This window comes from Entelurus aequoreus, linkage group LG03, assembly GCF_033978785.1.
Source record: "Entelurus aequoreus isolate RoL-2023_Sb linkage group LG03, RoL_Eaeq_v1.1, whole genome shotgun sequence".
NCBI lineage: Eukaryota > Metazoa > Chordata > Actinopteri > Syngnathiformes > Syngnathidae > Entelurus > Entelurus aequoreus.
Genome location: NC_084733.1, coordinates 85055758 through 85074648, shown reverse-complemented (window position 1 = coordinate 85074648; position 18891 = coordinate 85055758). Strand labels below are relative to the sequence as shown.

Sequence of the window (18891 nt, the reverse complement as noted above, 5' to 3'; positions counted from 1 at the left end):
CTGCTAGGATGTTCATATATTCTCGTTTCCATGAAGAATGACTCAAAAAAAGGGGGTGGAATCAAGTGTCTTTTCAGGTATTTCTCGCCAATTCCGGGTTAAAATTGGATGCAGACTTGAGAGCCAAAAAACATAATAAAACATCACTTACTTTAAAAGGTCTGCTGTCATTAGGATGCCGACTGCTAGGATGTTCATATATTCCCGTTTCCATGAAGAATGACTCAAAAAAAGGGTGGAATCAAGTGTCTTTTCGGGTTTTTCTCGCCAATTCCGTGTTTAAATTGGATGCAGACTATATGAGAGCCAAAAAAAGATAATAAAACATCACTTACTGTACAAGGTCTGCTGTCATTAGGATGCCGACTGCTAGGATGTTCATATATTCCCGTTTCCATGAAGAATGACTCAAAAAAAGGGGGTGGAATCAAGTGTCTTTTCGGGTCTTTCTCGCCAACTCCGGGTTTAAATTGAATGCAGACTTGAGAGCCAAAAAACATAATAAAACATCACTTACTGTACAATGTCTGCTGTCATTAGGATGCCGACTGCTAGGATGTTCATATATTCCCGTTTCAATGAAGAATGACTCAAAAAAAGGGTGGAATCAAGTGTCTTTTCGGGTCTTTCTCGCCAATTCCGGGTTTAAATTGCATACAGACTTGAGAGCCAAAAAAGATAATAAAACATCACTTACTGTACAAGGTCTGCTGTCATTAGGATGCCGACTGCTAGGATGTTCATATATTCCCGTTTCCATGAAGAATGACTCAAAAAAAGGGTGGAATCAAGTGTCTTTTCGGGTTTTTCTCGCCAATTCCGTGTTTAAATTGGATGGAGACTATATGAGAGCCAAAAAACATAATAAAACATCACTTACTGTACAAGGTCTGCTGTCATTAGGATGCCGACTGCTAGGATGATCATATATTCCTGTTTCGATGAAAAATGACTCAAAAAGGGGGTGGAATCAAGTCTTTCTCGCCATTTCCGGGTTAAAATTGGATGCAGACTTGAGAGCCAAAAAAAGATAATAAAACATCACTTACTGTACAATGTCTGCTGTCATTAGGATGCCGACTGCTAGGATGTTCATGTATTCTCGTTTCCATGAAGAATGACTCAAAAAAAGGGTGGAATCAAGTGTCTTTTCAGGTTTTTCTCGCCAATTCCGGGTTTAAATTGGATGCAGACTATATGAGAGCCAAAAAACATAATAAAACATCACTTACTGTACAAGGTCTGCTGTCATTAGGATGCCGACTGCTTGGATGTTCATATATTCCCGTTTCGATGAAGAATGACTCAAAAAAAGGGTGGAATCAAGTGTCTTTTCGGGTTTTTCTTGCCAATTCCTCGTTTAAATTGGATGCAAACTTGGGAGCCAAAAAACATAATAAAACATCACTTACTGTACAATGTCTGCTGTCATTAAGGTTGCCGATTGCTAGGATGTTCATATATTCCTGTTTAGATGAAGAATGACTCAAAACGGGGGTGGAATCAAGTGTCTTTTCGGGTCTTTCTTGCTATTTCCGGGTTTAAATTGGATGCAGACTATATGAGAGCCAAAAAACATAATAAAACATCACTTACTGCATGAGGTCTGCTGTCATTAGGACGCCGACTGCTAGGATGTTCATATATTCCCGTTTCCATGAAGAATGACTCAAAAAAAGGGTGAAATCAAGTGTCTTATCGGGTTTTTCTCGCCAATTCCTCATTGAAATTGGATGCAGACTTGAGAGCCAAAAAACATAATAAAACATCACTTACTGTACAATGTCTGCTGTCATTAAGGTTGCCGATTGCTAGGATGTTTATATATTCCTGTTTCGATGAAGAATGACACAAAACGGGGGTGGAATCAAGTGTCTTTTCGGGTCTTTCTTGCTATTTCCGGGTTTAAATTGGATGCAGACTATATGAGAGCCAAAAAACATAATAAAATATCACTTACTGTACAAGGTCTGCTGTCATTAGGATGCCGACTGCTTGGATGTTCATATATTCCCATTTCGATGAAGAATGACTCAAAAAAAGGGTGGAATCAAGTGTCTTTTCGGGTTTTTCTTGCCAATTCCTCGTTTAAATTGGATGCAGACTTGGGAGCCAAAAAACATAACATCACTTACTTTACAAGGTCTGCTGTCATTAGGATGCCGACTGCTAGGATGTTTTTATATTCCCGTTTCGATGGAGAATTTAAAAAAAGGGTGAAATCAAGTGTCTTTTCGGGTCTTTCTTGCTATTTCCGGGTTTAAATTCGATGCAGACTTGAGAGCCAAAAAACATAATAAAACATCACTTACTGTACAAGGTCTGCTGTCATTAGGATGCCGACTGCTAGGATGTTCATATATTCCCGTTTCCATGAAGAATGACTCAAAAAAAGGGTGGAATCAAGCGTCTTTTCGGGTTTTTCTCGCCAATTCCTCGTTTAAATTGGATGCAGACTTGAGAGCCAAAAAACATAACATCACTTACTTTACAAGGTCTGCTGTCATTAGGATGCCGACTGCTAGGATGTTTTTATATTCCTGTTTCGATGAAGAATTTAAAAAAAGGGTGAAATCAAGTGTCTTTTCGGGTCTTTCTTGCTATTTCCGGGTTTAAATTGGGTGCAGACTATATGAGAGCCAAAAAACTTAATAAAACATCACTTACTGTACAAGGTCTGCTGTCATTAGGATGCCGACTGCTAGGATGTTCATATATTCCCGTTTCGATGAAGAATGACTCAAAAAGGGGGTGGAATAAAGTCTTTCTCGCCATTTCCGGGTTAAAATTGGATGCAGACTTGAGAGCCAAAAAAAGACAATAAAACATCACTTACTGTACAAGGTCTGCTGTCATTAGGATGCAGACTGCTAGGATGTTCATATATTCCTGTTTCCATGAAGAATGACTCAAAAAAAGGGTGGAATCAAGTGTCTTTTTGGGGCTTTCTCGCCATTTCCGGGTTTAAATTGGATTCCAAAGTTGACCAACTTGTTGGATTTTGTCCTCAACATCACTGATTATTACTCATGAAGACTTGGGTCAAAAAACATAATAACACATCACTTACTGTACAATGTCTGCTGTCATTAAGGTTGCCGACTGCTAGGATGTTCATATATTCCCGTTTCCATGAAGAATGACTCAAAACAGGGGTGGAATCAAGTGTCTTTTCGAGTCTTTATCGCCAAAGTTGACCAACTTGTTGGATTTTGTCCTCAACATCACTGATTATTACTCATGAGGACTTGAGAGCCAAAAAAATATATATATCACTTACTGTACAAAGTCTGTGGTCATTAGGATGCAGACTGCTAGGATGTTCATATATTCTCGTTTTAATGAAGAATGACACAAAACGGGGGTGGAATCAAGTGTCTTTTCGGGGCTTTATCGCCATTTCCGGGTTAAAATTGGATGCCAAAGTTGACCAACTTGTTGGATTTTGTCCTCAACATCACTGATTATTACTCATGCAGACTATATGAGAGCCAAAAACATAATAAAACATCACTTACTGTACAAGGTCTGCTGTCATTAGGATGCCGACTGCTAGGATGTTCGTATATTCCCGTTTCCATGAAGAATGACACAAAACGGGGGTGGAATCAAGCGTCTTTTCCGGTCTTTCTTGCCATTTCCGGGTTTAAATTGGATGCCAGAGTTGACTAACTTGTTGGATTTTGTCCTCAACATCACTAATTATTACTCATGAAGACTTGAGAGCCAAAAAACATAATAAAACATCACTTACTGTACAAGGTCTGCTGTCATTAGGATGCCGACTGCTAGGATGTTCGTATATTCCCGTTTCCATGAAAAATGACTCAAAATCAATCAAGCGTCTTCTCGGGTCCCAACTTGTTGGATTTTGTCCTCATCCTTCTACTATCCAGGTGAGATGCATTACTCATGATTGAGACCAAACTCTCATGAGACCGGAGGCGAGAAAGCAGCTCACCAGCTGACGTCAATACAGCAGCACAAGCCAGTTAGTGCTAAAAATAGTCGTGTCTCGCCGTTAGCGCTCGTAACAATATCACGAATACTTGACATTGAGGTCATGAAATTTAAACTGTGTTATGTTGCCGATTTTTGGACGGTTATTTTGAGGGCTTTATTGGCGGAATAGAGGCTCCATTGTTAGCGGACTTTTATGTACAAAAACATCTGTCTCGTCCCCTAATGAGTGTGAACGATGGGCAAAATAAAATAAAATAAAAACATGTGCAGTTCCCCTTTAAACTCAACATGGCCGTCCTGACCCCCTCGTTAGGGCTGCGTTCACACTCGCCAATTGTATCCCGTTTAAAAGATTGTTCATACTGGTATTTTTTATTCATGTATACTCAAATACAAGTTGGAAATGGTCATCATTTTTTTAAAATTCTGTTGTATTTTAACGGTACCAGCTTGAATGTCATTAAACGCTGCTAAAATATACTTTTAGAACACGCACCCAAGGCTTCCCAACCGATATTTCTCACTTACCGTATTTTTCGGAGTACAAGTCGCTCCGGAGTATAAGTCGCACCGGCCGAAAATGCATAATAAAGAAGGAAAAAAACATATATAAATCGCATTTTTTGGGGAGATGTATTTGATAAAAACCAACACCAAGAATAGACATTTGAAAGGCAATTTAAAATAAATAAAGAATAGTGAACAGGCTGAATAAGTGTACATTATATGAGGCATAAATAACCAACTGAGAACGTGCCTGGTATGTTAACGTAACATATTATGGTAAGAGTCATTCAAATAACTATAACATATAGAACATGCTATACGTTTACCAAACAATCTGTCACTCCTAATCGCTAAATCCCATGAAATCTTATACGTCTAGTCTCTTACGTGAATGAGATAAATAATATTATTTGATATTTTACGCTAATGTGTTAATAATTTCGAACATAAGTCGCTCCTGAGTATAAGTCGCACCCCCGGAACCAAACTATGAAAAAAAACTGCGACTTATAGTCGGAAAAATACAGTACCGGCCCTCAGACACATTTTTTTTCTCTAAATTTGGGCCTGGTTTAAAGAAATCATATTTTTATAGGCTTGGCAAACATGGCCGTATTTTGCCTTTAAGGACCTCAAGTGTGACTTTTAGTTTGAAATCTGACAGTGTAGAAAACAATAATGAAATCGTATTAAAATGCCAATCATAATTAATGGAACACTGCAAAAACTGAAATATAAGAAAGATGAAATATCTCAAATAAGGGTGATATTTGCTTATTTTTCGTCTGATAATCACTAAGCAGATGGGGTGCGACGTTGATATGTTGTCAATATTCAGTGTTTTATCCTTCATAGTTAATATTGTAAATCCCACATTCTTTATTTTCATGTACATTCTGGGTGTCTCATTCAGTAGAAAAAAATTCAAATTCCATTCCGTTTTTTTAAGGCGGTCTGTCATAACGTTTTTAGCATTCAGACATTATTGGGAGGTTTTGTATTAGTGTTCCTAAAAAGAGATATACCGCATTTTTCCGAGTATAAGTCGCACCGGCCGAAAATGCACAATAAAGAAGGAAAAAAACATATATAAGTCGCACTGGAGTATAAGTCGCATTTATTGGGGAAATTTATTTGAGTGATATGTCAAGTGCCCTTTAATTTAGTGTTGTTTTGATATGTCATCTTAGTGACATGCACAAACTATGAAAAAAAACTGCGACTTATAGTCGGAAAAATACGGTACCGGCCCTCAGACACATTTTTTTCCTCTAAATTCGGGCCTGGTTTAAAGAAATAATATTTTTATAGGTTTGGCAAACATGGCCGTATTTTGCTTTTAGGACCTCAAAGTGTGACTTTTAGTTTGAAATCTGACAGTGTAGAAAACAATAATGAAATCGTATTAAAATGCCAATCATAATTAATGGAACACTGCAAAAACTGAACTCTAAGTAAGATGAAATATCTCAAATAAGGGTGATATTTGCTTATTTTTCCGTCTGATAAGATAATTCTTCTCGCTAAGCAGATGGGGTGTGACGTTCATATGTTGTCAATATTCAGTGTTTTATCCTTCATAGTTAATATTGAAAAATCCCACATTCTTTATTTTCATGTACATTCTGGGTGTCTCGTTCAGTAGAAAAAAATTCAAATTCCATTCCGTTTTTTTTAAGGCGGTCTGTCGTAACGTTTTTAGCATTCAGACATTATTGGGAGGTTTTGTATTAGTGTTCCTAAAAAGAGATATACCGCATTTTTCCGAGTATAAGTCGCACCGGCCGAAAATGCATAATAAAGAAGAAAAAAAAACATGTATAAGTCGCACTGGAGTATAAGTCGCATTTTTGGGGGAAATTTATTTGAGTGATACACTACCGTTCAAAAGTTTGGGGTCACATTGAAATGTCCTTATTTTTGAAGGAAAAGCACTGTACTTTTCAATGAAGATAACTTTAAACTAGTCTTAACTTTAAATAAATACACTCTATACCAGGGGTGTCAAACTCATTTTAGATGGGGGGCCACATGGAGGAAAATCTACTCCCAAGTGGGCCGGACTGGTAAAATCACGGCACGATGACTTAAAAATAAAGACAACTTCAGATTGTTTTTTTTTGTTTGAAAATAGAGCAAGCACATTCTGAAAATGTACAAATCATAATGTTGTTGTTTTTTTTTTTAGACTTACATGTTGCGGTTAATAGTATTCTATCTTTATTCGTCGTTATTTATACTTTCTGAATAAATGATGTGATCATTATCATCAGTCAACTCATTGGTGTTAATTTTCAATCTATCAAGATAAAAAAGTAATATGAAAATCAAATTACAGGATGTTATTTATGTAGTTTGCTCATTTTCCTCGACTGGTGCACTAACTTCATGTGGTTTATTTTTATTGTTTTACATATGTAGCATCATCTACAAAGGTACAAAGAATTGCTATTGCGACATCTAGTGGACACATTTAGAACTGCTGTTTCTTTCATTCAAAAATTTCGACTGATTTTTATACTTACCAAACTCATCCCGCGGGCCGGATAAAACCTGTTCACGGGCCTGATCCGGCCCTCGGGCCGTACGTTTGACACCCCTGCTCTATACATTGCTAATGTGGTAAATGACTATTCTAGCTGGAAATGTCTGGTTTTTGGTGCAATATCTACATAGGTGTATAGAGGCCCATTTCCAGCAACTATCACTCCAGTGTTCTAATGGTACAATGTGTTGGCTCATTGGCTCAGAAGGCTAATTGATGATTAGAAAACCCTCGTGCAATCACGTTCACACATCTGAAAACAGTTTAGCTCGTTACAGAAGCTACAAAACGGACCTTCCTTTGAGCAGATGGAGTTTCTGGAGCATCGCATTTGTGGGGTCAATCAAACGCTCAAAATGGCCAGAAGAAGAGAACTTTCATCTGAAACTCGACAGTCTATTGTTGTTCTTAGAAATGAAGGCTATTCCGCAAAATTGTTTGGGTGACCCCCAAACTTTTGAACGGTAGTGTATGTCAAGTGCCCTTTAATTTAGTGTTGTTTTGATATGTCATCTTAGTGACATCACGCACAGACTATGAAAAAAACTGCGACTTATAGTATTTCTCATTTTTGCATTCAAACACGGATCAGAGCAAACGCAGCGGTTACACTTTAAACCCGACCCGAACGTGACAAATGTGAACGCACCCTGAATGGGGACGATATAATGGAAGGGGGCGGGGCCGCCATGAACGCCAGAGCAAAACGACTGTACAATCAACTCATCGCGACACTTTAGTTTTCTTCTTCTTTTTTTTTTTTTGCTTTTGCAGACATTCAAAAAGGTTTTAAAGGGACACACGTTATCCAGCAGGAGTTACAGCGAGAAGCGGCCGAGAAGCGACGATAATGGCTGATTTACAGAAAGAGAGCATCCCGTTGGCACGTCAGGGTAATACGCAGGTTGGTTTGCTTCGAGCACATCCCTGAGAACTCGCCTGGTGGTCAAGGAGGACCTTCGAAGTTTGCGGAATCCAAAAAAGTAAAAGGTGTATTCTCTCGGGTCGCTCGGCCGCGGGTGGTGTTTCCCGTCGGGCCGAGTCGGGCTTCACTTTTACAGCAAAGCGCACAGAAAAAATAGGCCTCGGGAGCAAAGAGGACGAGCAGGCGGACAATTACTCCCGCTATTTACACAAGGCATACATCGGAGCATCTGATTGGACGACGCCCACAGCAGCTTGGATGAAAAGTTCCCTTTTTAAAAACGCGGCGCTTCCCGCTTCAGGAGTAACATTCAGTGTAGTCTCGCCGCCTCTTTTTTTCCCCCGTCCGCGTCTGAAGGACGGCGGCGGCGGGGGGGCGCACGAGGGGGGCTCCACAAATCACCTCCCCCCGACGGGAGGCAGCGGGATGGGGAAACTGGGCAACCACTTGCCTGCGTCTTCAAAGCTCCGTGGTCTCCCAGCTCACCTCCCGCGGCACCTGGCGTCATTTAGTCCCGGTGTGGATGACCGTGACGGTGGAGGGGCGCGGCATGGCCGGCTCCTCCAGGACGGAGGAGGCCGCGTCCGAGTCCTGATTGAAGGCCTTGACGGCGGAGGGCAGGGGGGCGATTGGAGGAACTGCAGGAGAACCAGCAAAAAAGGGGGGAAAATCCATCAATCAATGTTTATTTATATAGCCCTAAATCACAAGTGTCTCAAAGGGCTGCACAAGCCACAACGACATCCTCGGTACAGAGCCCACATACAGGCAAGGAAAAACTCACCCCAGTGGGACGTCGGTGAATGACTATGAGAAACCTTGGAGAGGACCGCATATGTGGGTAACCCCCCCCCCCCTCTAGGGGAGACCGAAAAGAGTGTCGGTTGTTTCTACAAAGCTTGTTTTTGCAATATAAAAACATTAATTAATACACATTTAGACTAAAGATGTCCAATAATATCGGCCTGACGATATTATCAGCTGATAAATGCTTCAAAATGTAATATCGGAAATTATCGGTATCGGTTTTTCTAATTATTGGTATCGTTTTTTTTTGTTGTTGTTTTTTTTAATTAAATCAACATAAAAAACACAAGATACACTTACAATTAGTGCACCAACCCAAAAAACCTCCCTCCCCCATTTACACTCATTCACACAAAAGGGTTGTTTCTTACTGTTATTAATATTCTGGTTCCTACATTATACATCAATATATATCAATACAGTCTGCAAGGGATACAGTCCGTAAGCACACATGATTGTGCGTGCTGCTGCTCCACTAATAGTACTAACCTTTAACAGTTCATTTTACTCATTTTCATTAATTACTAGTTTCTATGTAACTGTTTTTATATTGTTTTACTTTCTTTTTTATTCAAGAAAATGTTTTTAATTTATTTATCTTATTTTATTTCATTAATTTTTTTAAAAAAAGGACCTTATCTTCACCATACCTGGTTGTCCAAATTAGGCATAATAATGTGTTAATTCCACGACTGTATATATCAGTATCGGTTTGTATATATCAGTATCGGTTGATATCGGTATCGGTAATTAAAGAGTTGGACAATATCGGAATATCAGATTTTGGCAAAAAGCCATTATCGGACATCCCTACTTTAGACACATTTTTCCACTGTAGATATTAAATATGTGTACCGTATTTTCCGGACTATAAGGCGCACTTAAAATCATTTTTTTCCCCCTCAAAACTTGACAGTGCGCCTTATAACCCGGTGTGCCTAATGTAAGGAATTTACCCACATCAGAGCAATTTTATTTTAGTACATGGTGTAATGATAAGTGTGACCAGTAGATGGCAGTCAAACATAAGAGATAAGTGGACGCTGCACCGTTTAGTGTGCTTCAACATAGGAGTATTATTATGGTGTGTGTATAAGGTAAGACATAATATCTGGCGTTTTGTTTCGCAATATTACGCAAAAGCAACTTTTCTTACCTTCTGGTACCTGCTGATCTGTATTTGGGATCTGCATGAATTCTGAAAAATTGCGCGTGTCCGCCTTTGTAGTCCTTAGATTTGCTTCTTCTTTTTCTCTATCTTCTTGTTATGGGACATTCATCCTCCGCTGTTGCCATTTCTAATACAAAGTAGTGTGAATATATTTTATATCGCTATATTTAGTCTATTTATACCTGCATTGTCCTTTCCATCCTTACACTTTCCATCTTTGTAACTGAGCTACTGTGTGGAACAATTTCCCTTGTGGATCATTAAAGTTTGTCTAAGTCTCAGTCCAAGTCTAAAGTTCTTACTTATATCTGTCAGTAAACTCGCCATGAGAGCGCTAAAACATACCGGTGTAGTGACTTTACATTATTCACCCAAGGAACTTTAGTTATTAGAAAGTTCCGGTCGGATGTTTTTTTCCACGGGACGCGATACATACTTTGCATGTTTCACATTGTTTGGACTGGTTAGAATGTACTCCGACCGGATCAGCTGCGCACACCAGGGTGAAAATTGCCAAAACGTGCATCGATAGTGTCGTATGGCTCGTTGACTAATGGACAAATAATCAAAACCGACATTTAGACTTTTTAACGGACGTAAAACTGCCATTTTTTAACTAATATACAGTATTTTCCGGACAATAGGGCGCACCGCCGATGAATGGTCTATTTTTTATCTTTTTTCATATATAAAGCGCACCGGATTATAAGGCGCATTAAAAGGGGTCATATTTTTATTTTTTTTTCTAAAAGTAAAAGACTTCCTTGTGGTCTACATCAGTGGTGCCCAACCACCGGGCTGCGGTGAAAATTTTATTTATTTATTTTTTAATTTTTTTTTAATTTCTTGTGCGGCCGCGGCCCGGTACCGGTCCGTGGACCAATTGGTACCGGGCCGCGGCCGCACAAGAAATAAAAAAAAAATTAGCTGCGGCCGCACAAGAAATTTAAAAAATAAATAAATAAATAAATAATTTTTAATTTTTTTTTTTATTAAATCAACATAAAAAAACACAATATGTACATTATATATCAATATAAATCAATACAGTCTGCAGGGATACAGTCCGTAAGCACACATGATTGTATTTCTTTATGACATTTAGACTTTTTAACAGACGTAAAACTGCCATTTTCTTTACTAATATACAGTATTTTCCGGACAATAGGGCGCACCGCTGATGAATGGTCTATTTTTTAATCTTTTTTCATATATTAAGCGCACCGGATTATAAGGCGCATTAAAAGGGGTCATATTTTTATTTTTTTTTCTAAAAGTAAAAGACTTCCTTGTGGTCTACATCAGTGGTGCCCAACCACCGGGCCGCGGTGAAATTTTTTTAATTTTTAAAAAAATGTTTTAATTTAATTTCTTGTGCGGCCGCGGCCCGGTACCAATCGGTCCACGGACCGGTACTGGGCTGCGGCCGCACAAGAAATTTAAAAATAAATAAATAAATAAATAAAAATTTTTTTTATTTTTTTTTAATTAAATCAACATAAAAAAACACAATATATACATTATATATCAATATAAATCAATACAGTCTGCAGGGATACAGTCCGTAAGCACACATGATTGTATTTCTTTATGACATTTAGACTTTTTAACGGACGTAAAACTGCCATTTTTTTACTAATATACAGTATTTTCCGGACAATAGGGCGCACCGCCGATGAATGGTCTATTTTTTTATCTTTTTTCATATATAAAGCGCACCGGATTATAAGGCGCATTAAAAGGGGTCATATTTTTATTTTTTTTCTAAATGTAAAAGACTTCCTTGTGGTCTACATCAGTGGTGCCCAACCACCGGGCTGTGGTGATTTTTTTTTTTTTTTTTTTAAATTTCTTGTGCGGCCGCGGCCCGGTACCAATCGGTCCACGGACCGGTACCGGGCTGCGGCCGCACAAGAAATTAAAAAAAAGGGAACGGGTCCCTGAAGTCGCTGTAGCGCGGACTGAAATTCACAATAAAAGTAGACGTGCCGCAGAGCCGTCGTCATGACGACCGAGCAACACGACAGCAGAAGAGGGGACTGCAAACATGAATAAGTGCCATTGTTCATATGCTCTATCAGGACTTGGTGGATCATACTGTACTAAAACGCGTTTAAACTGTAATCTACACCCGAAACCAGTGAAGTTGTCACGTTGTGTAAATGGTAAATAAAAAGAGGATACAATTATTTGCAAATATCTTATATTCAATTGAATAGACTGAAAAGACAAGATACTTAACGTTGGAACTGCTAAACTTTGTTATTTTCGGCAAATATTAGCTCATTTGGAATTTGATGCCTGCGACATGTTTCTAAAAAGCTGGCACAAGTGGCAAAAAAGACTGAGAAAGTTGAGGAATGCTCATCAAACACTTATTTGGAACATCCCACAGGTGAACAGGCTAATTGGGAACAGGTGGGTGCCATGGTTGGGTATAAAAGCAGCTTCCATGAAATGCTCAGTCGTTCACAAACAAGGACGGGGGCGAGGCTCACCACTTTGTCAACAAATGCGTGAGCAAATTGTTTAAGAGCAACATTTCTCAACCGGCTATTGCAAGGAATTTAGGGATTTCACCATCTACGGTCCGTAATATCATCAAAAGGTTCAGAGAAACTGGAGAAATCACTGCACGTAAGCGATGATATTACGGACCTTCCATCCCTCAGGCGGTACTGCATCAAAAAGCGACATCAGTGTGTAAAGGATATCACCACATGAGCTTAGGAACACTTCAGAAAACCAGTGTCAGTAACTACAGTTTGTCGCTACATCTGTAAGTGCAAGTTAAAACTCTACTTTGCAAAGCAAAAGCCATTTATCAACAACACCCAGAAACGCCGCCGGCTTCGCTGGGCCCCGAGCTCATCTAAGATGGACTGATGCAAAGTGGAAAAGTGTTCTGTGGTCTGACGAGTCCACATTCAAATTGTTTTTGGAAACTGTGGACGTCTTGTCGTCTGGACCAAAGAGGAAAAGAAGCATCCGGACTGGGCGCAAAGTTTGAAAACCAAAATCTGTGATGGTATGGGGGTGTATTAGTGCCCAAGACATGGGTAACTTACACATCTGTGAAGGCACCATTAATGCTAAAAGGTACATACAGGATTTGGAGCAATGTTATCATGGACGCCCCTGCTTATTTCAGCAAGACGATGCCAAGTCACGTGTTACAACAGCGTGGCTTCATAGTAAAAGAGTGCGGGTACTAGACTGGCCTGCCTGTAGTCCAGACCTGTCTCCCATTGAAAATATGAAGCCTAAAATACCACAACGGAGACCCCCGGACTGTTGAACAACTTAAGCTGTACATCAAGCAAGAATGGGAAATAATTCCACCTGAAAAGCTTCAAAAATGTGTCTCCTCAGTTCCCAAATGTTTACGGAGTGTTGTTAAAAGGAAAGGCCATGTAACACAGTGGTAAAAATGCCCCTGTGACTACTTTTTTGCAATGTGTTGCTGCCATTAAATTCTAAACTAATGATTATTTGCAAAAAAAAAAAATGAAGTTTCGCAGTGTGAACATTAAATATCTGGTCTTTGCAGTCTATTCAATTAAATATAAGTTGAAAAGGATTCGCAAATCATTATATTCTGTTTTTATTTACCATTTACACAACGTGACAACTTCACTGCTTTTGGGTTTTGCACACAATCGGTAATAAAAAAACAAAACAGTGTTACATTCACTGAGCGTGTGACGGTGCACTCACAGTTGTCGAGGCCGAGTGGCGCGCAGTCCACGGACTGACTTTTGGCCGGCGCTCGGCTGGCGGGGTTGGACGCGGCCGAGGCGCCGCCGCCGCCGCCGTGGATGCTGCTGTTGAAGCTGGTGCCCAGCTGCAGACGCCTCATGTGGCGGATGACAGCCGTGGCGTTGAAGGCTTGCTGGGTTACCCAGAAGAGAGAACGTGGTCATACTAAACGGTCAGAGTAGTCCTACGCAGCATGCTCAAATATTTGAGAGAAAAGCAACTTTTCAACCTAAAAATGGGTTAGTCATTGAAAAACATGGTTCATAATTGTGAATACCCAGAAATTTTAACCCCCAAAATGGATCGCTCTTCATAAAAATAACTCCAAAATTGAACCCAACACTAGCAACTCATAAATTGGGTTGTCAAAATAACCCAGCATTTCTTAGTGTGCAGGCAGCGAGGACGCCTCATAGCTCAATAGACATTTGATCCGACCTTCTCAAGGTAGGAGAGCATGGAGAGAGACTTAGAGTAACCCGTGTGCAGCTTGTATAGCAGTATGGATGAAGTATGCACTGAAAATAAGTCCTTATTCATCTGCCAACAATAATAATAATAATAATAATAATATATTTTATTTGTAAAAAGCACTTTACATTGAGTAAACAACCTCAAAGTGCTACAGTGTATTAAAAAAAAATTAATAAAAAGATAATAAAAAATAAATAAAAATAAAATTTAGAACAGCCTAATAGCTAGAACTAGCATGCATTAGGGCTGCAACTAACGATTAATTTGATAATCGATTAATCGGTCGATTATTACTTCGATTAATAATCGGATAAAAGATACAAACTACATTTCTATCCTATCCGGTATTTTATTGAAAAAAAAACAGCATACTGGCACCATACTTATTTTGATTATTGTTTCTCAGCTGTTTGTACATGTTGCAGTTCATAAATAAAGGTTTATTAAAAATAAAAATAAAAATATAAAAATTATTTTAAAAAAACAAAACAAAAACCCTCTGCGCATGCGCATAGCATAGATCAAACAATCGATGACTAAATTAATCGGCAACTATTTTAATAATCGATTTAATCGATTAGTTGTTGCAGCACTAGTATGCATATATCTAAAAAAAAAAAAAAGGCTTTTTAAAAAAGAAGGGTTTTTAAGCCTTTTTTAAAAGCATCCACAGTCTGCAGTGCCCTCAGGTGGTCAGGGAGAGCGTTCCACAGAGACAAGAGGGAGAACGCCTCACGGTGTTCAAATAGTGCGAATGCTTGGCGCCGCCCTAGTGGCTCCCTGGAGCATTTTCTAAAAAAGGATTAAAAATGGAAAAGATGGGGTAAAAATAATTTGGTTGTTTTAGTATTTTTTGTTTGTTTGAGGACAAACACGACACAAACCTGTTAGAACTACCACTGTTGAATATGTTTGTGTGTACGCTTCACTGATGACACTATTTGCTGGACATCCTTTTGTCCTGCTCATTTCGGGGGGTTCTTGAACTCACCGCAGTGTGGACTGTGACGCAACACTCTGTTGACATGTCAAATCTTCCACTCCTCCTTTGTCTCATTTTGTCCACCAAACGTTTTATACTGTGCGTGAACGCACAAAGGTGAGCTTTGCTGATGTTATCGACTTGTTGGAGCGCTTTCCTGTCGTTTTGTGTTTAATTTTATAGCTACAATATGCCACACTCTGGACACCACTGACTTAGACAGCAATGTCTGCGTGTTGACTCCCAGTAGTTTTCAGTTAATAGTACATCCATACTGCTGTACACAGACTACTCTAAAGTACGTCCAATCCAATCCAATCCACTTTATTTATATAGCACATTTAATGGATTAGATTTTTTATATAGCGCTTTTCTAGACACTCAAAGCGCTTCACAGAGAAGTGAGAACCCATCATTCATTTTTACAACTCATTCATTCATCATTCATTCTCCGGTGTGAGCGGCACCAGGGGCAAGGGTGAAGTGTCCTGCCCAAGGACACAACGGCAGCGATTTTTTTGGATGGTAAGAGGCGGGGAGCGAACCTGCAACCCTCAGGTTTCTGGCATTTACACAACAAGAATGTTTCCAAAGTGCCGCACAGCCATGTTAAAAACAATATTAAAAACAATATTATGCTACACCAATGACTGAATAAAAACAAAGAATAAATGAATAGAAAACCAATACAAAAACAATATAAAAAATGAATATGATTAAAAACAATTTTAAAGGGTAAAACCAATAAAACAGTAAAATAGACATCAAAATGTATTAAAAAAAACAAAAAACTTTCCTTTCTATGCTATTGTCCCGTGGGAAGGATGAGTGGCGTACTCACTTTTGTGAGGCCTTATATACTAGGGCTGCGAATCTTTGGGTGTCCCACGATTCGATTCAATATCGATTCTTGGGGTCACGATTTGATTATAAATCGATTTTTTTTCGATTCAACGCGATTCTCGATTCAAAAACGATATTTTTCCCGATTCAAAAGGATTGTCTATTCATTCAATACATAGATTTCAGCAGGATCTACCCCAGTCTGCTGGCATGCAAGCAGAGGAGTAGATTTTTGTAAAAAGCTTTTATAATTGTAAAGGACAATGTTTTATCAACTGATTGCAATAATGTACATTTGTTTGAACTATTAAATGAAACAAAAATATGACTTATTTTATCTTTGTGAAAATATTGGACACAGTGTGTTGTCAAGCTTATGAGATGCGCACTGTGACACTATTGTTCTTTTTCTTTTATTTTTTATAAATGTCTAATGATAATGTCAATGAGGGATTTTTAATCACTGCTATGTTGAAATTGTAACTAATATTGATACTGTTGTTGATAATATTCATTTTTGTTTCACTACTTTTGGTTTGTTCTGTGTCGTGTTTGTGTCTCCTCTCAATTGCTCTGTTTATTGCAGTTCTGAGTGTTGCTGGGTCGGGTTTGGTTTTGGAATTGGATTGCATTGTTATGGTATTGCTGTGTATTGTTTTAGTTGGATAGATTAATTAAAAAAATAAAATAAAAAAAATTAAAAAAAATAAAATATATATATATTTTTTTTAAATTAATAAAAAAATGTAAAAAAAAATTTTTTTTAAATTAAAAGAAATTAAAAAAAAGAAAATCGATTTCTGAAAAATGAGAATTGATACTGAATCGTACAACGTGAGAATGGCGATTTTAATTAGAATCCATTTTTTCCCACACCCCTACCAAATATATACCGTATTTTTTGGACTATAAGTCGCAGTTTTTTTCATAGTTTGGCCGGGGGTGCGACTTACACTCAGGAGCGACTTATGTTATATGCACTATATTAATTTATATTATTATGTTTTGTCAACTTGTACGTCTTTGTCATTGCCTGAAATAAATAAATAAATGAAAAAAAAAATGAAAATGTGTGAAATTATTAACACATTAGCGTAAAATATCAAATAATATTATTTATCTCATTCACGTAAGAGACTAGACGTATAAGATTTCATGGGATTTAGCGATTAGGAGTGACAGATTGTTTGGTAAACGTATAGCATGTTCTATATGTTATAGTTATTTGAATGACTCTTACCATAATATGTTACGTTAACATACCAGGCACGTTCTCAGTTGGTTATTTATGCCTCATATAACGTACACTTATTCAGCCTGTTGTTCACTATTCTTTAGACATTTTAAATTGCCTTTCAAATGTCTATTCTTGGTGTTGGCTTTTATCAAATAAATTTCCCCCAAAAAATGCGACTTATACTCCAGTGCGACTTATATACGTTTTTTTTCCTTCTTTATTATGCATTTTCGGCCGGTGCGACTTATACTGCGAAAAATCCGGCCCTATATAATATTTGGTGTGTAGGATACTTCTGGTGAAGCAGGTTCCCGAGCGCCGCTTACCCTCCATTTGCTTTTGGCAAAGTTCTTCCGCATCTGGCGACTGACGGACTCGTGGATGTTCTTGCAGAGGGCCGTGTCTCCCGCGATCCTGAAGGAGAAAGACGTGAGAAACGTACAAACACAACTCTTCACACGACGTGGACAAAAGCTATTGAACTGTTGGTTGTTCATTCATTTCTGTCATGCCCTCCAATGACAACACTATTGTAAACCTGATGTTTATCTATTATTTATACACACTAGGGTTGTACCGGTACTAGTATAGTATCGCGCTACTAATGAATCAAAAACGGTACTATACTCTGTTTGAAAAGTACCGGTTCCCCATTTTTTTAATGGGCATGACGTTGCTGGTTTTACGAGCAGACGAGCATGTTTGGCAGTGCACACACACAGAGTACCTACAAGCAGACACAGTGTGTAGACAGAAAAGAGAGAACGGACGCATTTTGGCCGAACAACTAAAGATAAAGGTGAAGTTATAACACTGAAATGAAAGAGATGCTTTAAGACATGGATCCCCAACCTTTTTCCTATCAAGGGACCGGTTTAATTTATGCATTATTGTCACGGGCCAACAGATGAAAACAGCAACAAAAAAAAAAAGAGGACTAAATATGACACATTAACATTTTATATGTCCATTAATGTTCCATGTACTATAACAAAGGAGTTGTAATATACATCTATTAATAAGCTTATTGGTGTGTTTAGTGGGACAGGCGAAAGGTAAGTCGGAGAAAAATGCGGAAGTTTATGAATGATTATTGTTTCTGTTTGTGTGGCCCGGTAGCAAATATGCCACGGACCAGTACCGGGTTGGGGACCACTGCTTTAAGACATGGATAGCTGGCTAGCAACTAAAATTCATCCGCAGTCTGCAGTGTTTTAGCTACTTCTAAATCACTAATCCTGGCCTCCATGGCGACAAATAAAGTACGTTTCTTACAAGTATCATTATCACTGGAGGACGAGGAATAGCTAAACATGCTCCACTACACACCGTAGCGCACCGATATCATTCGCAGTGATCTAAATCACTAATCTTTGCCTCTATGGCGACAAATAAAGTATGTTTCTTACAAGTATTATTATCACTGGAGAACGAGGAATAGCAAAACATGCTCAACTACTCACCGTAGCGCACTGGCGTCATTTGCGGGGATCTAAATCACTAATCCCCGCCTCCATGGCGACAAATAAAGTAAGTTTCTTACAAGTAGCATTATCACTGGAGGACGAGGAATAGCTAAACATGCTCCACTACACACCGTAGCGCACCGGCGTCATTCGCTGTGATCTAAATCACTAATCCTCGCCTCCATGGCGACAAATAAAGTATGTTTATTACA

The 18891-nt window shown here is 38.7% G+C and overlaps 1 protein-coding gene across 4 annotated transcripts in view; it reads right to left on the bottom strand.

Moving 5' to 3' along the window:
* camk1db (calcium/calmodulin-dependent protein kinase 1Db) overlaps positions 1-18891 on the bottom strand; it is a 105233-nt gene that overhangs the window by 14328 nt on the left and 72014 nt on the right. For 2 of the 4 annotated variants that reach the window (XM_062043044.1, XM_062043045.1), the window contains exons 9-11: positions 17540-17627; positions 13636-13810; positions 1687-8578 (exon numbers count right to left, since the gene is read on the bottom strand). In XM_062043044.1, the coding sequence (XP_061899028.1) occupies positions 8445-8578; positions 13636-13810; positions 17540-17627 (397 nt within the window). In that variant the 3' untranslated portion in view covers positions 1687-8444. Of the gene's footprint in view, positions 1-1685; positions 8579-13635; positions 13811-17539; positions 17628-18891 lie in introns of those variants that run through there. The other 2 variants (XM_062043046.1, XM_062043048.1) reach the window with 2 other exon arrangements.